The 26,995-nt window shown below is 38.2% G+C and overlaps 1 protein-coding gene across 5 annotated transcripts in view; it reads left to right on the top strand.

The window, feature by feature from the left end:
• Positions 1 to 6,200: 6,200 nt before the first annotated feature.
• The window catches only part of LOC114654251 (transmembrane protein 127), a 51,926-nt gene continuing 31,131 nt past the window's right edge, over positions 6,201 to 26,995 (top strand). Inside the window, exons 1-4 of one of the 5 annotated variants that reach the window (XR_003716679.2) lie at positions 6,201 to 6,499; positions 22,580 to 22,754; positions 22,947 to 23,124; positions 25,017 to 25,480. Coding sequence is in view for 3 of the 5 variants with exons in the window: in XM_028804675.2 (XP_028660508.1) it covers positions 22,950 to 23,124 (175 nt within the window). In the remaining 2 variants the exon portion in view is untranslated. Of the gene's footprint in view, positions 6,500 to 6,666; positions 6,772 to 22,579; positions 22,755 to 22,946; positions 23,169 to 25,016; positions 25,481 to 26,995 lie in introns of those variants that run through there. The other 4 variants (XR_007935454.1, XM_051930157.1, XM_051930158.1 and 1 more) reach the window with 4 other exon arrangements.

Below are 26,995 nucleotides of genomic sequence, written 5' to 3'. Positions count from 1 at the left end.
CAAGACCCCGAGATACTTGAACTCCTCCACTTGAGGAAGTACTGTGCTCCCAACCCGGAGAGAGCATTCCACCCTTTTCCGGCTGAGAACCATGGCCTCGGATTTAGAGGTGCTGACTCTCATCCCCGCTGCTTCGCACTCGGCTGCGAACCACTCCAGTGAGAGCTGGAGGTCACTGTCCAATGAAGCCAACAGAACCACGTCATCCGCAAATAGCAGAGACGAGATTCTGAGGTCACCGAACAAGACCCCCTCCCCGCCTTGGCTGCGCCTAGAAATTCTGTCCATATAATTTATGAACAGAATTGGTGCTCCAAGAGCACCAAGAGTGCTCCAAGAGTGTGTTTCCTGGAGGATATTTTTCATGATGGCATCCGATTTTGCCATCATCCTATTTTCCACAACAGCTTCCAATGTGTCCAGATTTTGCCCTGTGAGGCTTTCCTGATGTTTTTTTTTTCAGGCATCGTGCTTCTTTTCATCTCAAGTTACTTCCGGAGAATGCAATGTATAACAATACACTGGCTACTATGCACTGAAAGAACATTTCCGGCAGCATGCTGCATTTCTGAAAAGACCAGAGTCTCCTTAGGAAGTACAGTCTGATCTGGCCCTCTTGTACAGTGCCACTGTATTGTCAGACCAGTCCAGCTGCTTATTTGAACTCCCAGGTACTTATAGCTCTACACCAGATCCATGTCCTCCCCCTGGATGGTGACTGGTCTCAGAGGTGTCCACCACCAGCTCTTTTGTCTTACTGATGTTTAGCGGCAGGTTTTTGTCTCCAAACCACAAGGCTAAGTCCTCCACAACCTTCCTGTCTTCTGACTCGTCTCCATTTTTAATGTAGCCTATATTGGAGGAGTCATCTCAAAATTTACAAAGATGGCAAGCACTGGTATTTTACTGGTAGTCTGTATCGTAGAGGGTGAACAGGAAGGGAGACAGGGCAGTTCCCTGAGGTGCTCCAGTATTACACACCACCATTTCTGACACACGGTTCCACAGCCTCAAAAACTGTTGTCTTTTGATCAGGTAATCCATGATTCCAGAGAATGTGGGAGCATAAAAATGCAAAGCCTTGGGCTTTTCCCCGAGTCGATGAGGCAGAATGGTGTTGAAGGCAGTGGAAAAATCAAAGATCATTATCCTGACTTTGGTGTCGGCTATGTCTCAAGTGGGAGTAGGCTCTATGGAGCATCCTCCACACCTACGGTATATGTGTCTGATAGGCAAACTGCAAATGATCCAGATGTTCTGAAGCAAGGGGTCATAACTGTTTTAGACCCAGTCTCTCAAAGGTGTTCACGATTTACAGTCATATGAAAAAGTTTGGGAACCCCTCTTAATTCTTAGGATTTTTGTTTATCATTGGTGAGCTTTCAAAGTAGCAACTTCCTTTTAATATATGACATGCCTTATGGAAACAGTAGTATTTCAGCAGTGACATTAAGTTTATTGGATTAACAGAAAATATGCAATATGTATCATAACAAAATTAGGTGCATAAATTTGGGCAACCCAACAGAGATATTACATCAATATTTAGTTGAGCCTCCTTTTGCAAATATAACATCCTCTAGACGCCTCCTACCATAACTTACAAAACTGCGCCACTCGGATGACTGCGGCCTAGATGGCTGCCAATGTCACTTGATGAGTTGACCGGCTCTGCATAAAGGACTGACACGCAAGAAATACAAAGAATTTCGCGAGATGTCTTCTTGTTCAATTACGGAAATATTAATAATTATAATCCCATAAACTGTTGCGTTTGAAGAATGTGACATTAATTGTTTCTACAAGTTAAAACATTTTTTGTAGTTTAGTTAAACTTTTAACGCAAAAAGACGAGGTCAGGAATTATTTTTAACTGTAGGTCAGTTATATTCTGTGCTGTTCATTCATGGACAATAGTCTTTAGCACAAGGGCTCCTTCGCTCCCTCGATTTTTAAACTGTCACCGCGAATTGTATTGCCCTAGGGTGTCACCTTTATTTTATTACGGCGATTTTAAAATTATACTTCATCACATTCCCTATATAATTTAAGGTGCTATAACTTTTCAGTGCTTAGCTGCATAAACAGTGGTGCAACTCCTTCGTGTGGTCATATACTTCCAGCAGTGCTTTAGAGCGTGTAGTTAGTACGTCAGGGCTCATTTAGATAGGTACAGTCATATGAAAAAGTTTGGGAACCCCTCTTAATTCTTTCGATTTTTGTTTATCATTGGCTGAGCTTTCAAAGTAGCAACTTCCTTTTAATATATGACATGCCTTATGGAAACAGTAGTATTTCAGCAGTGATATTAAATTTATTGGATTAACAGAAAATATGCAATATGCATCATAACAAAATTAGACAGGTGCATACACTTGGGCACCTCAACAGAGCTATTACATCAATACTTAGTTGAGCCTCCTTTTGCAAATATAACAGCCTCTAGATGCCTCCTATAGCCTTTGATGAGTGTCTGGACTCTGGATGGAGGTATTTTTGACCATTCTTCCATACAAAATCTCAACAGTTCAGTTAAATTTGATGGCTGCAGGGCATGGACAGCCTGCTTCAAATCATCCCATAGATTTTCGATGATATTCAAGTCAGGGCACTGTGGTGGCCATTCCAGAACATTGTACTTCTCCCTCTGCATGAATGCCTTTGTAGATTTCGAACTGTGTTTTGGGTCATTGTCTTGTTGGAATATTCAACCCCTGCGTAACTTCAACTTTGTGACTGATGCTTGAACATTATCCTGAAGAATTTGTTGATATTGGGTTGAATTCATCCGACCCTCGACTTTAAGAAGGGCCCCAGTCCCTGAACTAGCCACACAGCCCCACAGCATGATGGAACCTCCACCAAATTTGACAGTAGGTAGCAGGTATTTTTCATAGAATGCGGTGTTCTTCTTCCGTCATGCAAAGCGCTTTTTGTTATGACCAAATAATTAAATTTTTGTCTCATCAGTCCAAAACACTTTGTTCCAAAATGAATCTGGCTTGTCTGAATGAGCATTTGCATACAACAAGCGACTCTGTTTGTGGTGTGAGTGCAGAAAGGGCTTCTTTCTCATCACCCTGCCATACAGATGTTCTTTGTGCAAATTGCGCTGAATTGTAGAACGATGTACAGATACACCATCTGCAGCAAGATGTTCTTGCAGGTCTTTGGAGGTGATCTGTGGGTTGTCTGTAACCATTCTCACAATCCTGCACATATGCTGCTCCTGTATTTTTCTTGGCCTGCCAGACCTGGGTTTAACAGCAACCGTTACATTCCTTAAAGTTGAAACTGACTTTTTAAACCTCTGAGATAGCTTTTTGTATCCTTCCCCTAAACCATGATACTAAAGAATCTTTGTTTTCAGATCTTTTGCGAGTTGCTTTGAGGATCCCATGCTGTCACTCTTCAGAGGAGAGTCAAAGGGAAGCACAACTTGCAATTGACCACCTTAAATACCTTTTCTCATGATTGGACACACCTGTCTATGAAGTTCAAGGTTTACTGAGCTAATCTAACCAATCTGGTGTTGCAAATAATCAGTATTGAGCAGTTACATGCATTCAAATCAGCAAAATTACAAGAGTACTCAAATTTTTGCACAGGCAGTTTTTCACATTTGATTTAATTTCATACAACTAAATACTGCTTCACTAAAAATCTTTGTTCAGAAAACATCCCAGTACTTAGATGTTCCTAAGAAATGAAAGACATACCACTGTTATCTTTTTTGTTGAAAGTAAATTATTATACAGGCTGAGAGGGGTTCCCAAACTTTTTCATATGACTGTATGAAGTGACAGCAACTGGTCTGAAGTCATTGGGATCACTGGAATACCCTTTCTTTGGAAATGGGACCACAGGATATTTACCACAGCTGGGGAACCTTCTGCAAATTCAGGGAAAGGAACAGTAAGTATTGAAGGAACCCGCTGAGATGACTGTCACATGTTTTCAGCACCCTGGGGTTGATTCCGTCTAGCCCTGAAGCCTTGTTTATGCAGTTTTCCCAGCTCTCTCCTCACTTGATCAGCAGAGACACATAAACCAGGAAGTGGAGGAATGCTCAAGACGACAGGTGTGATGTCATTTGTAGGGTATGCTTTGATAAAAAGAAAAAAAAATGTATTTGCCTTGAATGAATGAATGATAAGATTGACTAAACTCTGCCTATTTTTGGAGAATAGACCATTTAATAGTTTTCAGGAGTCTTGTTGTTGAAGACTTTATATTTTACAGTATTTTTGTTTATCCTTTGAATTTTACAGCAGCTTTCACCTTGAAATTGCATTGTAAATACATTCAGTAAGGCAAGAAGCGACTAGGCGACTAGACTATTCAAATGGCTGCCTGTGGGCTTCATGCAGCCTAGCAAACATTCAATCCACAATGCAGTGTGTTGATGTGTGTCTAGAAGTGGTGGTAGTAGTCTATGATACAGTGATTTGTACTAGCATCTCGGCCACAAACAGCTGGTTATGTTATTGACTACATATTAAATGATTCTATAATCAAGTGTATGCATAGTCTTAGTTGTATTCCAGTTTCATCAAGTGAGTGTGAATGTGGCTTTCGCAAATTAATCTAATTGTTACTCCAATGAGAGCCCGTTTGTTTGCAAAAAACGCAGTTAATTACACGTGGTGATTTAAAAAGAACCTATGTTTCCTGTGTGCAGTAGATGTTATATTAATGTGTGTTTATTACTGTTATCACTTTTTATGGGTTTGTGCACTGATAGCTTTAATAGCATTGATAATTCTTTTCTATTCTGTGAAATGCACTTTGTGATGTGCCTGTGTCATATATTACCAAAATTTAAATTTTATTTCAAAAGGGAAACAAATGTTATTGCTAATACTGTGCACTTTTTTTGATTGTATGCACTTTGAGATGTGTCTAGGTCAGATATGACCAAAATGTTTATTTTTGTGTTTTTAAAATGTGGAAAAAAAGTATTGCTACTACCTTGGATTCTGTTCAGTTAGAGCTTTTTAATTGTTTTATATGCAATTTTTGATGTGCCTGATGCAAATGTGACCAAATTTAAAAGGGAAACAATGAATAAACATGACTTATTTTTCAATCCATTCGTTTGTGTTGGTTTAAAATTTGTTATTACCTGTTGCTTAATGGCTGCTGAAAATGTCTGACCCAGCTACATTTCTTGATTTGAAAATCTGGCCCAACTAAATGTGTAATTGAATAGCCCTGGACTAGGCAATATACAGCTTTATGTATGGGAAGGAGGATTTTAAACTAAATTTCATTAACCGGAATTACACTGCTAATTTCTACTTTAGATCTTTGCTGCCTTTTATAAATTAACTCGAAAGTGGCAAGTGAATGAACATAAAGCACTACCAGTAGTCAGTTCTGCTACTACAAACATCCATCCATCCATCCATTTTCCAACCCGTTGAATCCGAACACAGGGTCACGGGGGTCTGCTGGAGCCAATCCCAGCCAACACAGGGCACAAGGCAGGGAACCAATCCTGGGCAGGGTGCCAACCCACCGCAGGACAGCTACTACAAACAATGCAAATGAATTAGAAAATAAAAAAGTTTTAAAGACCACATTTAACTTTCAAAATCAGACTTTTATCTAAAACGTTAACAGGCTACGTACATTAAAAAAACATAGCCCTAAAAATCGTTGATATACCTAAGTAAAACACGGTATTCTTTGAAGGAATCAGGAACGATGTCATTTAATTGTGACTACTACTAGTATTTATTCTGCAAGTATTATACTGCAAGTATGCATTTAGACATACTAGTTTTCCCCTTTGCTCGAATGGTTTGCGTGCAAATTACTGCGGCCTTCGTCGTTAAAATATTTCAAGTAATTTAGATTGCAAATGTTATAGCTGGTCTACAGATTGCATGCTTTGTCACGTGTTTTGCCATATTTTACCATTAAGTCAGATTCTCTTTTTCATTTAGCAGGCTGCTGATACAATAGTATTACTTCTTGCAACTGCAAAACACATTCTTTGAAATTTTTTTTAACAGAGATTTATATTATTATCAAAGGAACGTAATCAGCTACTCTGTTTCCAATCGGATTTATTATTGTGCGCGCTGAAAACTCATAAAATAGCAGCCATGTTGCTCGTAAAATCGGCGTCATGTGACAAAACTAAACAATTTGATTGGATCGTTATTGTGTGCGTTTGAACTTGCAGATTCCGTGACTGTGTTTAATATGTAGATAAAGGTGACGGAAGTTATAGAGAACGTACGCCTTTCCATCTTTTCTTCTCTCTTTCATCTCACTCGTTTTACTCTGTATATTTTATTCTGTGATCTTCTACAATACTGATCGTATATGTTGTGATAGGGTTACATTTCTTAGAAGCAATTTACTGTGTGTTCAGCAATATCCGGTCCGTTCTGAAAAACAGACCCTACAGCGAGTGAGATATCAACAATAGGTGTCAGAAAGACAGTTTGCATCCCAAGACCTGCGAGTGGAGCTTTCCTTGAATCAGGTACAGTCAGTTGTAGGTGAACATTGATTCCAGTAGTCATTATTTGAAGTGTTTTGATTACTGAATTTTAGTCATTCGTTTTAGATTTGTGAATTTCCCCTTGGGATTAATAAAGTATCTATCTATCTAGATAACCATTAATAAATAATCGGCTCTTTAGACGATTATGATTGTGTTTTTTCCAGTTGTCTTCCATACTTAGCAACGCTGTTGGTCATCGGCTTTATTCATTACTTTTCTGTTACCAGTGATAACATTAGTCAATTGCCTGAGTATGTATTCTTTTTAATCGTAACCAATTTTATGACAGCTTCTGCCACTTATTGACCCCATTCTATGATTTTGCTACTGTTTACCCTTTCCTGCATTGTGTGTTTACTTTTAAGGAATTTAATAAGCATGCTTTGTCCGAATTGCTTGTTAATGCATGACAGCGCAGATTTTTGTCTGCTAGTACCTCATTCCACTCCACCACAACATAAATGCTGATAGGTTGCTGCCGATTACTGGTATTTGTTTCGTAAAAATAAATAAGTAAAAACTTCTGTACATTGGCTTAGCTTACTATAAAACTGTAGTAAACCGTGTGGCCAGGGCCGGATTTATATGAAAAGAGGCCCTAGGCTATTCCACTTATGAGGCTCTTTCACCTTCCATTTTTAAGTTTGTAAATTACATGAGAGATAATAAAATTTTGCTAACAATTTGAATGTAGGCTCCTCTTGATCTTGAGGCCCTAGGCTGAAGCCTAGTTAGCCTATAGGAAAATCCGGCCCTGCGTGTGGCAGTTTGACTTCATTTGAATCAAACATGACATGCTGATCACCCTTTAGTAGAGTAACACACAAAGCTAGTTTGCCCGTTGAACTTGAGGAAACTACAGTAACAATTCATCAGAATATGGTGATAATGAACCCTCTAGCACTGGTTTGTTTAACTGGTTCACTTCTGAATTCTGTAACACTATGGCTGACGTATGTGATATACTGGGAAATGTATTAAGTTATTTGTACTTGCTGGGAATTATTATCTTGAGGACCTGGCACATTTTCTCAGTGTTTTTCTCTCCATTTTTCTTCTTGATCATCAATGTTGTTGGTGTAGTAGAAAGGAGGAACTGAAATGGAACTGAAATGCCAAAAGGTATTAGAGAGCAGTTTGTTGTAATTCAAAGACCACATTTTGCAGTTCTTTAGTTATTTATTTGTAGTTTTTAAAGTGGTTAAGTGATCAAAAAAAATTTGTTTAATTAAGGTCTGGCTCACAGTTGATAAGGTGTAGTGTATTCTGTATTCATGATTGGGACCAGCTGGAAACATGGCTGATGGAAAAGGCTTTTCTCTCCTTGTTACCTTGTGTAGGATTAGTAAATGTATGGATATAAACCACTCAGAATGTTAAACAGTAGAAAGAATCTATTGGAAATGGCAGATGTATAACTGTAACACACCAACTAGGTACAGCATTGTACATTTTTGGTGAAAAGCCCTCAACAGTAATTCACGGTGTCACTGATAAATGTCCCTTAACTTACCTGTGTTCAAATTCCATTGGGCCTTGAATTTGGTTGTACAGTTGAACCTAACACTCCTAGATTAGTAGCACCAAGAAAAGAAAATACAGTTGAATGAATGTTGCACCCTTGACAGTAACAATTTAGAGTTCAAACTTATGTTAAAATGTTTTCACCAAGGGGGCAAGTCTTTAAATTTGGCCTTATTACCCATACTACATAATTTCTGACATCTCCCTGAAATGTTATGTTACAGAGGTGAATCTTTTGTACGCTCAGCCTTTTTAGGTCCGCTCTCTCTCTGTGTATGCTGTGGAGGCTGACAATGCTGTGTAATTTCCCAAAGAAACAGTGACTTAGAGAGTCTTATGATTGTAATTAAAAATTAATTTACTCAATTGAAAATTTGACATATCAAGGCTTGTTATTTCTCCTCTAACATAAAATCATTCAAGAATTAAGTGTAAGAGCCCATTTACCTGGAGGAAAATATTAATGAACAACATGGAAAACTCCCTTCTCTTTGGTATTTGCAAGCAAGCATATAGTTTTGCTTTGTATGCAGAATGATCGGGTGTCCATAGGATGATACATTAGAGCCTGTCAAACTCCTATTACTTCACTGACACATCTGTATCACCATTGTTCATGAACGAAGTACTTTATAAGTAAACAAAGTTAATCTGTCTAGCAGCTCTCTCTTATACTGTCATCTGTCACTCAATATATCAACATATCATGACAAGAAACATCATGATAGATCATACAATGTCCATTTTTCTTCTTTAATTTTCTGTTCTGGCTGAAGTATATTGCTAAAAACATTCTGCTTCTGGACTGTGTTTCTGACAATATTATGCAGTAGAAATGGTGTGTTGGTAATTTTGATAGATTGTTGCAATTTATTTAATTAGGTTTTAAATATACATTATACATATTACAGCAGAATTTCAGAAGTGTCAGTTTTTTTATCTGCAAAAAATGTGCAAGTCAAATGTAATATTGATTCACATCTGTTGTTTTGTCAATTCAAAATTTCCCAGCATGGTTTCTAGATCTTTTATTTCTGTGTTACATACATTAGGACGAACAATATTGCTACTTTAGGTTTCACACTCTTCCTGTTTTGAAATACTTTAGTTATTTAAGCCATCATTTGCTAAGTACCACACAGATGGATTCCCTTGAAGGTGGGTTTTATTCTAAGTAAGTAAATGAAATAGAATTTTTCACATATAAAAATAACAAATTTGCACATATATTATGGCAATGAAAATTGAAAAGGAGAGTCAAGCAATGGCTGTTGTAATAGATAACCACTGGAATTTAATGCATAGCAGTATTTTGCTTTGAAAAAAGTCTATTTTTTCTTACATTAGGAAATAGACCATTGAATATATACTTGGTCATTTAACCAACTAAATTCGATATAAATTAACATGTTTTTCTGATCTATTCAAGCTCAGTTTGAATGAAAATATCCCAGCACTAAAATTAATAATCAGAATAGTATAGTATAGCCGTATCAGTGAGCCTTCATGGTCTACACTGGAATAGGGAGAAAGATGCCAGAATTTCTAAAAAAAATATTTATTTCCATATACCAGAACTGCATCTGAATGTCCATTTGTTGCATAATCTAATTAATGTTTATCCTCCATACATGCTACAGCACATTCACTTGAAAGGTAGCTGATGGCATGCCCAGTAGAGGCATTCGCCATGACCTGCATAATCAACTATAAAATGTGGACTTGAACTCAGAAGGTTGTTTTTCTAATTCAAGACTCTTAGTGCTTTCATTGGAAGTGGTACAAATTAATCATGATTGCAACTATGACTGCCTTGATTTACTAATCGTGGAAGGTGATGATTAGTGCATTCTATTAGTACTCCCCATCTCTCATAGAGTGAGCTGTCTTTGTTATAAACTGCTCTCTAAATGGCAAATGACTGTTCTAATCAAGCACAGACATTCACCAAGCATGACTGCCCTGGTAAATCGGAGGCACTTCCATCACAGGACTAACTACATGCTAAATGCTAAGTGCAGTTTTAGGAGTCTAATTCCAAACAGCATCTTTTAAAAAATGCATATATATCTCTTCTCTGTTTGTAGAAGCTTCCAAAAAAATTAAGACATTTAAGTAACTAGCTATGTTATCCAAATTCAGCAGGGAAATTTTCTGTGTCAATGGGCATCAGTTATAGTGCTGCTGGGTATCAAAAGTATTATGTAACAGTACTTTTCTGTATACCGTATTTGTATTTTTTAAACAAGGGGTTCAAATTATTAAGTCACTTGAGCTGCTTACTGCTGAACATGCTACATATAGTCCTTGATGGTTTGGTGTGAAAGAGACTGCAGCAGAACTCTGTATTAAAGAGATATTTGGTAATGTTAAAAAGGTGGCTTCATAGCTGATTCATTTAAAACTAAAAACTCCTAAAAGTCTTGATTCTCTATTAGCATCAAACCCTAAAATTAGTACTAACTCAGCATACAGTACATAGCATTTAAATAAATGTCTTTCAACAAAAAAAGAATGGTTACTCATTACTTTTACTCACTCAAAAGCACCATCCTCATCTTGTTACATTTATAAAACAGCATCTCCATCAGCTATAGAATGAATTGCTTTTCATTTTGTTCGGTTGTGGTTTGCTTCTCCATCAGTCAATTTATAATGTTTTTTTTTTTTTTTACTTCAAAAAGTGCTTAATGCTGATTGTTGATTGTCATTGTGAAATTAATGATTAGATGCAGGTGGACAGCTGTGTTGGCTTTTTAAAAAACACAAGGCTATGCACTGGTTTAAAAAAAAAAAGTAGTTTAATCATTCTTTAACTTGGATGTATTGTCACATACGACACAACCCCTTTCCACCAAAGCGATTGACAATGCTGCACAATATTTTTCACTGTTTCTAACTGCACTGATTTCACCAAGGGGTCTCCCTTCCTCCTGCTCTTCTAATTGTAATTGATTAATGGGGGGGCGGCGCAACATTCTTCAAATGCTGTCTCTGGGTTTTTAAGGAACTTAAAAAGGTAAAACTGGGACCCAAGGTCATAAAGTTTGAAAAACACTTCTGTAAGATAAACACTAGTGAGACCTTAAAATTGTTACCCCAAAGTGGTTGAATGACATGTTGCTTTCATCAGTGTTTTTATTTAAACTTTGTAAGTGCAAATGGAATCATCTGGAGCAGCAATTTGGCAGATGGAAGTTGTCCCCATTTTGTCATTTGCATAAGGTTGCAGATTAGATGAAGGACAAGGGTGGTAATTTATATTAAATATCTTTATTACTGCATCATATGTGCGAAATTGACTATGTTAACAGTCTCCGTGCTTGGCACTCACCTGCTAAACGTCTTCATTGAGCTTCACTGAACTTTACTATTTAACTTCATTTCTACATGCAGACTTTATTTACATAAAGCGGCACACCCCATTTCTTTCATTTACATAAAGCGGCACACCACATTTCTCTGTGCAAACACTACCAGTACTGTGGCAAAACAAGGAATATCCCGCTCTCTAGATCATTATTAACTACGAATGTCAACAAATAAAAAAATGTGTATTGGCTAACTTTCGTTTTTCTACATTGTCACCAAATTTCTACCAAATCCATCAAAGCATTTTGGAATTTTTGGGGTGTTCAGTTTTAGTATGGGGGCAGGGGTTATCCCTAAATATTCATATATCAAAATGTCCTTTCATAGTGGATACCTACTGTACTACCCTAGATGTACCATCCTGCCAAATTTCACATTTTTGTGTAAATGGGAAATAATGTTTTTGTTGATGAGTGAATAAGTGAGTCAGTCAGTCAACTGTGCATTTTTCATATATACTGCTTAAAAAATTAAAGGAACATTTTTTTAATCAGAGTACTGTATAGCATCAAGTCAATGAAACTTCTGGGATATTGATCTGGTCAGTTAAGTAGCAGAGGGGGTTGTTAATCAGTTTCAGCTGCTTTGGTGTTAATGAAATTAACAACAGGTGCACTAGAGGGGCAACAGTGAGATGACCCCCAAAACAGGAATGGCTTAACAGGTGGAGGCCACTGACATTTTTCCCTCCTCATCTTTTCTGACTGTGTTTCAACTGGTTTTGCATTTGGCTATGGTCAGTGTCACCACTGGTAGCAAGAGGTGAGACCTGGACCCTACAGAGGTTGCACTGGTAGTCTAACTTCTCCAGGATGTCACATCAATACATGCCATTGCCAGAAGGTTTGCTGTGTCTACCAGCACAGTCTCAAGGGAATGGAGGAGACAGGCAGTTACTCTAGGAGAGCTGGACAGTGCCGTAGAAGGTGCTTAACCCATCAGCAGGACCGGTATCTGCTCCTTTAGGCAAGGAGGAACAGGATGAGCACTGCCAGAGACCTACAAAATGATTCCAGCAGGTCACTGGTGTGAATGTCTCTGACCAAACAATCAGAAACAGACTTCATGAGTGTTGTCTGAGGGCCTGATGTCCTCTAGTTGGCCCTATGCTCACTGCCCGGCACCATGGCGCTCGATTGGCATTTGTCATAGAATACCAGAATTGGCAGGACCACTACTGGTGCCCTGTGCTTTTCACAAATGAGAGTAGGTTGACCCTGAGCCCATGTGACAGACGTGAAAGGGTCTGGAGAAGCCATGGAGAACGTTATGCAGCCTGTAACATCGTTCAGCATGACTGGTTTGGTGGTGGGTCAGTGATGGTCTGAGGAGGCATATCCATGGAGGGACGCACAGACCTCTACAGGCTAGACAACGGCACCTTGACTGCCATTAGATATCAGGATAAAATCCTTGGACCCATTGTCAGACCCTGTGCTGGTGCAGTGGCTCCTGGGTTCCTCCTGGTGCACGACAATGCCCAGCCTCATGTGGCGAGAATATGCAGGCAGTTCCTGGAGGATGACGGAATTGATACCATTGACTGGCCCCCACACTCGCCTGACCTAAGTCCAATAGAACCTCTGGGACATTATGCTTCGGTCAATCTGACGCTGCCAGGTTCCACCTCAGACTGTCCAGGAGCTCAGTGATGCCTTGGTCCAGATTTGGGAGGAGATCCCCCAGGATACCATCCATCATCTCATTAGGAGCATGCCCCAACGATGTCAGGCATGCATACAAGCATGTGGGGGTCATACAAACTACTGAGTACGATTTTGACTTGCTGCAATGAAATTTCTGCAAAATGGACTAGCCTGCTGCATCATTTTTTCACTTTGATTTTCAGGGTGTCTTTGAATTCTAATAATTTTTTCATTTCCATCAAACGATCTGGCATCATTTTGTTCCTAACACATTACTAAGTCTATATCAGTTTAGATATCCAGCGTGTTTTTTTTCCCATTGACATCTGATGTGTTTTCAAAGTTTTCCTTTATTTTTTTTGAGCAGTTTATATTGCAGTTGCAATTATCTGTAACACACTAAATCGTTACATTCATGAAAACACATACTTGAAATTGTAATTATTAAAGCAGATACTGTACTTCAGGTAGTGCAATCTTTTGTAAAAGGTCAGATTAAAGTTCTGTAAACAATAAGGAGTAAAAGAGTTTAAATCCAGTCAGCAGTTTTTTTACATTGATGAAAACAAATACTGTTAAAAATGTCATTAAATTTTAATTTAATAAATATTGCAGTCTTTTTTTAAACAATATCAAATATTTAAAATAAGCATTAAACAACATTAATATGGTCTTATATATGTCTTATATATATGTGTGTGTATATATATATATGTATATGAATGAATATATATATGTATGTATATACAGTTGTGCTTGAAAGTTTGTGAACCCTTTACAATTTTCTATATTTTTGCATAAATATTCACATATTCACACATTTTCACTCAAGTCCTAAAAGTAGATCAAGAGAAACCAGTTAAACAAATGAGACAAAAATATTATACTTGGTCATTTATTTATTGAGGAAAATGATCGAATATTACATATTTGTGAGTGGCAAAAGTATGTGAACCTCTAGGATTAGCAGTTAGTTTGAAGGTGAAATTCGAGTCAGGTGTTTTCAATCAATGGGATGACAATCAGGTGTGAGTGGGCACCCTGTGTTATTTAAAGAACAGGGATCTATGAAAGTCTGCTCTTCACAACACATGTTTGTGGAAGTGTATCATGGCACGAACAAAGGAGATTTCTGAGGACCTCAGAAAAAGAGTTGTTGATGCTCATCAGGCTATGGACTCCACCAATCCATAGTCAGACAGATTGTGTACAAATGGAGGAAATTCAAGACCATTTTTACCCTCCCCAGGAGTGGTCGACCAACAAAGATCACTCCAAGAGCCAGGCGTGTAATAGTCGGCGAGGTCACAAAGGACCCCAGGGTAACTTCTAAGCAACTGAAGGCCTCTCTCACATTGGCTAATATTCATGTTCATGAGTCCACCATCAGGAGAACACTGAACAACAATGGTGTGCATGACAGGGTTGCAAGGAGAAAGCCACTGCTCTCCAAAAAAAATATTGCTGCTCATCTGCAGTTTGCTAAAGATCACGTGGTCAAACTAGAAAGCTATTGGAAGAATGTTTTGTGGATGGATGAGATCAAAATAGAACTTTTTGTTTTAAATGAAAAGCGTTATGTTTGGAGAAACGAAAACACTGCATTCCAGCATAAGAAACTTATCCCGTCTGTGAAACATGGTGGTGGTAGTATCATGGTTTGGGCTTGCTTTACTGCATCTGGGCCAGGATGGCTTGCCTTCATTGATGGAACAATGAATTCTGAATTATATCAGAGAATTCTAAAGGAAAATGTCAGGACATCTGTCCATGAACTGAATCTCGAGAAGGTGGGTCATGCAGCAAGACAACAACCCCAAGCACACAAATTCCTCCAAGCAGGTGTGCAGGACTGATCAACAGTTACCGGAAACATTTAGTTGCAGTTATTGCTGCAAAGGGGGGTCACACCAGACACTGAAAGCAAAGGTTCACATACAGTGCATCCGGAAAGTATTCACAGCGCATCACTTTTTCCACATTTTGTTATGTTACAGCCTTATTCCAAAATGGATTAAATTCATTTTTTCCCTCAGAATTCTACACACAACACCCCATAATGACAATGTGAAAAAAGTTTACTTGAGGTTTTTGCAAATTTATTAAAAATAAACTGAGAAATCACATGTACATAAGTATTCACAGCCTTTGCTCAATACTTTGTCGATGCACCTTTGGCAGCAATTACAGCCTCAAGTCTTTTTGAATATGATGCCACAAGCTTGGCACACCTATCCTTGGCCAGTTTCGCCCATTCCTCTTTGCAGCACCTCTCAAGCTCCATCAGGTTGGATGGGAAGTGTCGGTGCACAGCCATTTTAAGATCTCTCCAGAGATGTTCAATCGGATTCAAGTCTGGGCTCTGGCTGGGCCACTTAAGGACATTAACAGAGATGTCCTGAAGCCACTCCTTTGATATCTTGGCTGTGTGCTTAGGGTCGTTGTCCTGCTGAAAGATGAACCGTCACCCCAGTCTGAGGTCAAGAGTGCTCTGGAGCAGGTTTTCATCCAGGATGTCTCTGTACATTGCTGCAGTCATCGTTCCCTTTATCCTGACTATTCTCCCAGTCCCTGCTGCTGAAAAACATCCCCACAGCATGATGCTGCCACCACCAAGCTTCACTGTAAGGATGGTATTGGCCTGGTGATGAGCGGTGCTTGGTTTCCTCCAAACGTGAGGCCTGGCATTGACACCAAAGAGTTCAATCTTTGTCTCATCAGACCAGAGAATTTTCTTTCTCATGGTCTGAGAGTCCTTCAGGTGCCTTTTGGCAAACTCCAGGCGGGCTGCCATGTGCCTTTTACTAAGGAGTGGCTTCCGTCTGGCCACTCTACCATACAGGCCTGATTGATGGATTGCTGCAGAGATGGTTGTTCTTCTGGAAGGTTCTCCTCTCTCCACAGAAGACCTCTGGAGCTCTGGCAGAGTGACCATTGGGTTCTTGGTCACCTGCCTGACTAAGGCCATTCTCCCCCGATCGCTCAGTTTAGATGGCTGGCCAGCTCTAGGAAGAGTCCTGGTGGTTTCGAACTTCTTCCACTTACGGATGATGGAGGCCACTGTGCTCATTGGGACCTTCAAAGCAGCAGAAATTTTTCTGTAACCTTCCCCAGATTTGTGCCTCGAGACAGTTCCTTTGAATTCATGCTTGGTTTGTGATCTGACATGAACTGTCAACTGTAGGACCTTATATAGACAGGTGTGTGCATTTCCAAATCATGTCAAATCAACTGAATTTACCACAGGTGGACTCCAATTAAGCTGCAGAAACATCTCAAGGATGATCAGGTGAAACAGGATGCACCTGAGCTCAATTTTGAGCTTCATGGCAAAGGCTGTGAATACTTACGTACACATGCTTTCTCAATTTTTTTATTTTTAATAAATTTGCAAAAATCTCAAGTAAACTTTTTTCACGATGTCATTATGGGGTGTTGTGTGTAGAATTCTGAGGAAAAAAATGAATTTGATTCATTTTGGAATAAGGCTGTAACATAACAAAATGTGGAAAAAGTGATGCGCTGTGAATACTTTCCGGATGCACTGTATAAAGTTCTATCTATCTATATACAGTCCTATGAAAAAGTTTGGGAACCCCTGTCAGCCTGCATAATAATTTACTTTCAACAAAAAAAATAACAGTGGTAGGTCTTTCATTTCCTAGGAACATCTGAGTACTGGGGTGTTTTCTGAACAACGATTTTGAGTGAAGCAGTATGAAATTAAATCAAATGTGAAAAACTGGCTTTGCAAAAATTTGGGTACCCAAATTTTGCTGATTTGAATGCATGTAACTGCTCAATACTGATTACTTGCAGCACCAAATTGGTTGGATTAGCTCGTTAAGCCTTGAACTTCATAGACAGGTGTGTCCAATCATGAGAAAAGGTATTTAAGGTGGTCAATTGCAAGTTGTGCTTCCCTTTGACTCTCCTCTGAAGAGTGACAGCATGGGATCCTCAAAGCAACTCTCAAAAGATCTGAAAACAAAGATTGTTCAGTATCATGGTTTAGGGGAAGGCTACAAAAAGCTATCTCAGAGGTTTAAACTGTCAGTTTCAACTTTAAGGAATGTAATCAGGAAATGGAAGGCCACAGGCACAGTTGCTGTTAAACCCAGGTCTAGCAGGCCAAGAAAAATACAGGAGCGGCATATGTGCAGGATTGTGAGAATGGTTACAGACAACCCACAGATCACCTCCAAAGACCTGCAAGAACATCTTGCTGCAGATGGTGTATCTGTACATTGTTCTACAATTCAGTGCAATTTGCACAAAGAACATCTGTATGGCAGGGTGATGAGAAAGAAGCCCTTTCTGCACTCATGCCACAAACTGAGTCGCTTATTGTATGCAAATGCTCATTTACACAAGCCAGATTCATTTTGGAACAAAGTGCTTCGGACTGATGAGACAAAAATGTAGTTATTTGGTCATAACAAAAAGCCCTTTGCATGACGGAAGAAGAACACCGCATTCCAAAAAAACACCTGCTACCTACTGTCAAATTTGGTGGAGGTTCCACCATGCTGTGGGGCTCTGTGGCTAGTTCAGGGACTGGGGCCCTTGTTAAAGTTGAGGGTCGGACGAATTCAACTCAATATCAACAAATTCTTCAGGATAATGTTCAAGCATCAGTCACAAAGTTGAAGTTACGCAGGGGTTGGATATTCCAACAAGACAATGACCCAAAACACAGTTCGAAATCTACAAAGGCATTCATGCAGAGGGAGAAGTACAATGTTCTGGAATGGCCACCACAGTGCCCTGACTTGAATATCATCGAAAATCTATGGGATGATTTGAAGCAGGCTGTCCATGCCCTGCAGCCATCAAATTTAACTGAACTGTTGAGATTTTGTATGGAAGAATGGTCAAAAATACCTCCATCCAGAATCCAGACACTCATCAAAGGGTATAGGAGGCATCTAGAGGCTGTTATATTTGCAAAAGGAGGCTCAACTAAGTATTGATGTAATGTCTCTGTTGGGGTGCCCAAGTGTATGCACCTGTCTAATTTTGTTATGATGCACATTGCATATTTTCTGTTAATCCAATAAACGTAATGTCACTGCTGAAATACTACTGTTTCCATAAGGCATGTCATATATTAAAAGGAAGTTGCTACTTTGAAAGCTCAGCCAATGATAAACAAAAATCGAAAGAATTAAGAGGGGTTCCCAAACTTTTTCATATGACTGTACCTATCTAAATGAGCCCTGACGTACTAACTAAAGCACTGCTGGAGGTATCCTTCAATAAGGGCGCGCACAAAAAGGCGAGCTTCAAAAGGGCGACCTCAATTGAGCGAATGTTTTAATATTCTTGCTTTCGCCTTTTTATACGTTCAATCATTGCCTTTATCTAATAAATTTTCTGTAATAATTTTGTTGCGTTTGCCTTTATTCGCTGAGCCCAATTGAGGTCACCCTTTTGAAGCTCGCCTTTTTGTGCGCGTCCTTATTGAATAGAACCCTGCTGGAAGTATATGAGCACACGAAGGAGTCACACCACTGTTTATGCAGCTAAGCACTGAAAAGTGTTAGCGCCTTAAATTATGTAGGGAATGTGACAGTTTAAAAATCGAGGGAGCGAAGTAGCCCTTGTGCTAAAGACTATTGTCCCTGAAAGAACAGCACAGAAAATAACTGACCCACAGTTAAACATAATTCCAGACCTCGTCTTATTGCGTTAAAAGTTTAACTAAACTACAAAAAATGTTTTAACTTGTAGAAACAATTAACGTCACATCATTCAAACGCAACAGTTTATTTGTTTATAATTATTAACGTTTCCGTAATTGAACAAGAAGACATCTCGCGAAATTCTTTGTATATCTTGCGTGTCACTCCTTTATGCAGAGCCGGTCAACTCATCAAGTGACATTGGCAGCCGTCTAGGCTGCAGTCATCCGAGTGGCGCAGTTTTTTAAGTTATGGTACTGATTGCATGCTGTGTACACAGAGGAGCTCCGAAGTCGCTGAACTTGCCATACGGTATTAAAGTGGGTGGAAACGGAGCAGCAAATTCGTAACGTATCCTGCAGAATCGATACCATGAATGATGACTATTGAAATAATTTTAAAATGTTAAAATCGATACTTATTGATTTTTTTTTATTACTTTTGATAACCTTAGTCCATATAAACCATATAAACATTTCCTGTTTCTGATGTAACGAATGCCAGTATGCAGCAGGCTATTGGAAGCAAAATCAGATAGCAGTAGCCCTCGCATTTTATTTATCAAAAAAACAATAAATTCTGATTAAGGTCTATGCATAACAAAGCTTTTAAAAATGATCAGTACTCAGAGTAAGAGAAATCATTCCCTCCTGTAAATATTCGTTGGAAGTTACAGTTCCTATACGTTTTACCCACATGTAGGACAAAAATCAAAACGTATCGTGAAGCAAGTGGTGCTTTATGCAACTACAAGCGATTTGTGGTTGAGTAGAACTATGGACGCGTACCTTAACATGACGGTTCTTTATATTAAGGAGGAATATACGCTGAGAAGCAGTTACAAGTACTTGCAGTATACTTGCAATACTGCTTCTTTAAGAAAATTACTGACTGCCTTTCCTCGAGAACAGGGACACAACTGCTCAAGGACTGAGTCTGGTAGCAGGATGTAACAATGTGTTACTATCTAAATATTTGTTGACCTTGCTGTATATTCACGTTTTTTACATTTAATGTATTGACATACATGTATAACAGAACTATCAGATTTTGTTTCTTATTAATTTTACTTTACAGTAATTAAGATTTTGTCTTCTGCTTTGATATTACATACACTGGCAACATTTTAACATTTCCATTTTTGACATTTTCCCACATTTTATATTTTTGAATGGTGAGTGGTGGTGACGTCTGAATTTTTAGGAGTAACATTTATTTTGAAAAAATAATAAAGAGCTACAGTATGTGTTACACAAAGTTTATTTTATAAGTATTTGTATATCAGTAATTTACTGTATTAAAACAGCAACATAAATGTTATAATAAGTGTGCTGTATCTTTATTGTAAAGAATAAAAAATAAACATTATTAAACACAAAATCTTTAATTTTCACCTAATATAGCATTTAACAATTTCATATTAATAATTTTTATGCGGTTCTTTGAGAAGTGGTGTGTCTAATGTACTGTGTGTAAACAGAATACAGCATATGCAGTTGGCAAGAGAAGGTGTATATTTCAGTGTACTGGTAATTAAAGGTAATAATTGCAATTGTAGTATCAAAGGCAATTATCATCAACTTTTAATTTTGTCATAATTGTGCACCCCTGCATTGCAGTGACAGATATTGTGTTTGGACAGTATTGAGAAAATTCTTAAGTGGGTTGAATTTGCTTTTATTTTATTTCTTTACCTGATCAATTATTATTTTCAGGGAACAACTATTGTATTGATCAACAGGAATGATAGCTATATTGTCTGAAAGAAGGATACCAGCCCATGGCAGATTGCTATTAATACCTCTGTTATTAACCATCAGTGATGAAATAAACAGGAAATTTTATTAATGCAACCACATTTCCTCACTTGCTGATGTTAAAATGATTATGAGGAGTTCTATGGGGCTTAATAAAAATTTAAAAAATCTGGCCCGGGGTCATTTAAGGCTTTCCATTCTTCTGGTTAGACTTTTTGACAGAGAATTTCTGCAACAGAACTTCTTCTCATTTGACAAATGTAAATGTGCTAAAAATGTTAATTAAGTATACCAGAATAAACATGGGTATTCATGATGATGATTTGTAGATTTTACAGACATTCCAATCAAATACTGAACACATTTTTATCCCTGACCATTTTTATTTGAAACATTTTTCCAAGAAATGAAATTGCAGTACCATAGGCAGATTTCTTTGCAGTAATCCTAAAATAACAGACAACCAAGAACAGATATATTGAAAAATGCTTCATTCAAAAATTTTGTAGATTTTTTTATTTACTTTTCAACAACTTTTTATCTGAAGTATTAAAAGGATTTTTTTGGGTGACTTTCAGCAATAGATTAAAGATTATACTTCGTAAAGTGAAAATGAACATTCCTGTGAACCTGTTTTGTTCAAAATCAGTAGAAAGTTAAGAGAAAAGAATTATTTTAATTTACCAGGTTTAGGTTTTTATTGGCATAGAAATTTTACTTTCTGTTTCATTCTGAAAGTAAAATGAAAAGCAAATGTATACAAAATGGGGGACAGGGATAATGTAATAAAGAGGATAGCAAATGTTAATGTGCAGTGATAGATTTTTTTTGTATAGTTTGTAATAGTTATGTGATCAGATTACTAATTATTTGCAGTGAATTCAGCCTCAGGATAAACTGTTCACTGTTCATGAATGTGCTGTTTTAGCCTCAGATGCTACAGCAATATCTGACAGACTGTAAAGGTCAAAACTGTTTTAGTGACTGTAATCCTTCTCAGTGGTCAAAAACATTTTTTGTTTGCATGCAGTTTGGAATAAATCTTGTTTTTTATGCATATCTCTTAAATGATTGCATTTGTTTTTCTGTTTATGTTAGTACACCACATAGTGGTGCTACCAGTGTTGTCCTTTGGCGGTGCTAATTATAAACATTTTAGAGTTAACCTTTTGCTCATCCTCTATTTTTTGACGTTCCTAAGAAAGTGGTTGTGTTTTTGTGCCACTTTCAGTATGATCTGAGTTCTATGGGTTCTTGTTAAGTAATTGGTTATATGTAAAGTCTTATGTGAGATTGTTGTTACTACACCAGTCCTCTGTGCAGTTTCATCATTGTTGCTAATTACCTTGATCGTTATGGTGTCCTCAGAAAATTTGGTGTTGATATTGTTATACTGTGTATGGCTGTACAGTCATGGAAGAATAGTAAGTCTGTAACATAGTTTGGGTAAAACAAGCATTATATACCATATTACTAAACCTTTAAGATATTTTTATGCCATTACAACATTTTCTTGTGATATAGTCAGTCTATATGTGAACAACAAGGAAATTATTGTATTTATTTTGTTAAAGCAGCAGGGAAAAGTGGGTCTTTAATATGTAGTATAATTTTTTTCAGTTACAGATTGCAAGTTGTATGTGTTCTTGTGCTTTAATAGTCAAAATAATAACATCTTTGTAAGATAGTTCTCTACTGGTCATTGCTGAATCTATAGACTTATTGAAGAAAATAGAGAATTGTCATCAAGCAGGCAATTGATTGAAATTGCAGAAAGTGACCTTGATTAAAAATTATGCTAAAGACTATGTTGTATAACTGTTGTATACCCAAGGTAAACAGAACAGAATTTCTCCAGGTTGTTCAAAAAATACTATAACTAAAAATATGCATCAATCACTGGTACAATGCCTTATTTGAGGAATTTCAGATTATTCTTGTCTGAATATTCCTGTTGATAATGCATTCAATACTGCAGGTATGTATTTAAAATGTGCCACATAATTACTGTGCATTGTTAAGATTTTTTTACACTCAGTTTAAGTGACTATGCAAATATTTTCATTCTTGTACAAGATTGTAGGTCTGAAATAACACAGCTTCTGTCACGTCAAATGGCACAAGGTATTGGAAGACAATCCTTTTCCTTTTGAGATGAGGGCATGATGTGAGATAAAATGTTTAAGAAGCTACCCTGTGTGTCTTCAGTTGATTATTAAAATCCCAGCTGGTGTGCCAAGTTAAAGTAAAGGTATGGGACTTTAATAGATACTGACTAGCTTACATGTGCTTGCTCCTTTTTGTTAGCCTAATGGTTATAAGATTTTCAGCTGCATCTCTCTGCAGTGGGTTGTTTTAAAATAATGAAATTTCATTTTACTTCTCGGCTGCTGTTGAAAAATACAATAGTGAACTTTCATAGCGTATTTGTCTTCATTGCCAGGTTATGGAGCTCAGCCTACCTTCATCAGCTGTCTCTCAGTGCTTCTCTTTGGTGTCATTGTGTTTCTGTATCTCGGATCCTAACTGGATTGAAGTCTACAATGCAAGTGACTCCCAGGATGTACATATCTATGGAGTAGTTTATACCTGGACTCTCGCCCACAATATTACTGATCAAGGTAAACTATTTCCTAGAACTTCATGACATCAAGTCTTCTTCTAGGTATTTAATATACATTTTGTATTTATATTTTCCACCGAAACTATCTTTCTCTGGTCATTGTTATCATTGTTATATTGTTATATACAGTCAGGTCCATAAGTATTTGGACAGTGAAAGAAGTTTACTAATTTTGGCTCTATTCACCACCAAAATAGATTTGAAACAAAGCAATCAAGATTTGATTGAAGTGTAGACTTTCAGCTTTGATTCAAGTGGTTTAACAAAAATATTGTAAGAGCTGTTTAGTAAAAAACAGACATTTTTATATTTGGTCCTCCTATTTTAAGGGGCTCAAAAGTATTTGGGCAAGCTAACATAATCATAAATATAATGATCATTTTCAATATTTGGTTGAAAATCCTTTACAGTCTGGAACCCATGGCCATTTCCAAGTGTTGGGTTTCTACCCTAGTAATACTTTGCGAGGCCTTTACTGCAGCTGTCTTCAGTTGCCTCTTGTTCATTGGACTTTCTGCCATCAGTTTTGTCTTTAGCAAGTGAAATGCATATCAGATTGGTTTAAGGTGAGTTGATTGGCTTGGGCATTGAATAATATTCAACTTTTTTGCCTTGAAAAGCACTTAGTATGCTTTTGCAGTGTGTTTCCTCTCATTGTCCATCTGCATTGTGAAGCGTCATCCAATCAGTTTTGCAGCATTTGGCTAAATCTGAGCAGATAGTATAGCCCTATGCACTTCAGAATTCATTCTGATACTTCTGGCAGCAGTCTTATCATCAATAAACAGTACAGTAGTGACTGACTTCCATTCGCAGCCATTCATGATCAGGCCATAAAACTGTCTCCACCATGTTTCAAAGATGATGTGGTATTCATTGGATAATGAGCCATTTCTTCTCTTCTTCATAGTCTTCTCTTTCCAGCATTCTGGTATATATTGATCTTAGCTTCCTTTTTCCAAAGAAAATTGTTCCAGAACTGGACAAGCTTTTAAATATATGTTCTGGCAAAGTCTAATCTGTCCTTCCTATGCTTGAGGTTTACCAGTGATTTGCACCTTGTGGTAAATCCTCTGTCTTTACTTTCATGAAGTCTTCTCTTGATTATAGACTTTGGCAATGATAGCTCTACCTCTGAGAGAGTGTTCTTTGTTTGGCTAAATGTTATGAAGAGGTTCTTCTTCACCAAGGACAGAATTCTGTAATCATCCAGCACTATTGTCTTCTTTGGTTTTTCAGACCCTTTGGTGTTGTGGAGTTCACCAGTGTGTTCCTTCTTTTAAGAATGTTCCAAATGGTCTAAAGGGCTTGTTTTATTTTCTCTGCCTAATGATGGACTGTCTTTACTTGCATGGACAGCTCTGTGGACCTCATATTGAGAGTTCACAGTGGCAGCTTTCTTCTAAATGCAAATCTCAAACTCAGAATCAATTCAACACATCTTACCTGCTTAATAGTTAATGAAATAATGAGGGATCTGCTCCCACCTAGCTGTGGAACAGCTTGTCAGTCAAATGTCCATATACTTATGAGCCCCTGGAAATGGTTGGGGCTATGCAGGAAAATGGCTGTCGTTCCTAAATGGCTTATGCAGTATTTTTGGTAAACTCCTTAAAGTAAAGCTGAAATTCTACTCTTCAATCACATAATGAATGCTTAATTTCAAATCTATTGTGGTGAGATACAGAGCCAAAATTATGTCACTTATGGACCTGACTGTATTTTTCATTCTAATCTATAGCTAAAACATTTTGAAATCATCCTTGTGTCATGCTTCTCTCATATTCTGTCACTTCAACTTGCATGCTACAATGCACAGGCCTCTCTTTGTGGCATATGCTATTCTGAGGTAAATATACGGTAAAAAGAGTACTGTTTGTGTCTTGTTAGGCCGCTCAAGGAGTTCATCCATGCGCGGCATCGGATAAGCATCAAACTGGGAGACTTGATTAAGTCGACAGAAGTCATTGCAGAAGCGCCAAATGGCGTCAGGCTTAAGGATTGAAGTGATTGGACTAGACCGCAGACTGAAACTTTCCTGTGTTACACCAAGGTCTAGTATTCGGTTGATCTCATGCTCCACTTTTACACGTTTTGCTTCCAGGAGGCGGTATGGGCGCTCTCAGATGACTAACCCTGGCTCTGTAATGATGTCATGCGTAATCAGAAAGGTCCTACTGGCTTTCTCATCTACCACTTCTGAGACAGACGAGGTGGCTGCTTCGAGCTAATGTTGTTGGCTGGTTGTCAAATTGGTTCCGAAATTAAGGGCACTTTTGTGCACAAAGAAAGAACAGGGTTGAACAGAGTAAGGGTCAATTCCCCTTTCCTTCCACAGTTTCAACAGATTGACATGGTAAATCCATTTGGGAGGCCGGCAATTTGGTTGTTTCACCAAATAATCATACCATACCATACCATTTTTATTTGTTAAGCACTTAAAAACACAGCATTACAACTGACCGAAGCGCTGTACAGTTAAAACAAGCAAGACTAAAAAGCAAAATATTAAAAACAAACATTAAGAGAGAATTAAAACAGAGACACTAAAAAAAACAGGTCAGGGGACCCAATAAAACAGAGAAATAGCAAAAAGCAAGTGGGAATAAGACAGGTTAAGAATTAAAAGCCAATGTGAAGAAGTGCGTTTTTAGGTGTGATTTGAATGTGGTGACTGAAGTGGCTTGCCTAACCACTAAAGGTAAGGAGTTCCAGAGCTTGGGTGCACAGACAGAAAAAGCCCTTTCACCACGAGCTTTAAAATGTGCCTTGGGAACGGTTAGGAGCAGCTGATCTGCGGATCTAAGAACACGAGGGGGATTGTGACGATGGAGCAAGACACTCAAGTAGGCAGGGGCTAGACCATTTAGTGCCTTATAGGTTAAGAGGAGTATCTTAAAATCAATTCTGAAGCTAACCGGCAGCCAGTGTAGGGTTTTTAAAATCGGTGTAATGTGTTGGCTTCTGCTGCTTCCAGTTAAAAGTCTTGCAGCTGCATTTTGAACCAATTGGAGTCTCGAAAGAGTGGCTTTACTAATACCATATAGGCAGGAATTAGAATAGTCGAGCCGGGACGTAATGAATGCATGGATTACTGATTCCAGGAGGTGGTAAGGCAGAATTGGTAAGAGTTTGGCAATTCGCCTGAGATGGAAAAAGCAGGATTTTACTGTGCTGTTGACTTGAGCATCCATTTTCAGGACCATATCCATTTTGATTCCAAGATTGGAAACAGACGAAGTTACTGGAATGGGAAGAAAGTCGAGGTCAAGGGGTAGGGTCTGTTTGCGGTCGGGACTAAAAACAATGACCTCGGTTTTTGAATCGTTCAGGTGAAGGAAGTTTACAGCCAGCCAGTCCTTAATGTCAGATAAGCAGTTGAGAAGAGGTTTAGTGGAGTCAGTTGACTTGAGGGAGAAATAAATTTGGCAGTCATCAGCATATAGGTGATACGAGATTGCATGTTTTCTAAAAATTGCACTTAAAGGCAGGATGTAAATTGAAAAAAGTAGTGGCCCCAAAATGGAACCCTGGGGGACACCACATGGGAGTGGGATTGATTCAGATGAAAAATCATCTAGCATGACTCTAAGAGTCCTGTTGCAGAAATATGACCTGAACCAGTCGAGGGCTAAGCCAGATACACCAACCCAGGATTCGAGTCGGGAGATCATGATGTCGTGGTCGATTGTGTCGAAGGCAGCAGATAAATCGAGAAGAACCATAATCACGTAGAGTCCTGAATCCAATGCCAAAAGGACATCATTTAGGACACGTAAATGCGCGGTTTCTGTGCTGTGTTGGGGCCTAAAGCCTGACTGAAAAAGGTCCATTACCTGATGGTCCTGTAGGTGGTGAATTAATTGCTC

This window comes from Erpetoichthys calabaricus, chromosome 7, assembly GCF_900747795.2.
Source record: "Erpetoichthys calabaricus chromosome 7, fErpCal1.3, whole genome shotgun sequence".
NCBI lineage: Eukaryota > Metazoa > Chordata > Cladistia > Polypteriformes > Polypteridae > Erpetoichthys > Erpetoichthys calabaricus.
This window is presented reverse-complemented; position numbering and strand designations above follow the sequence as displayed.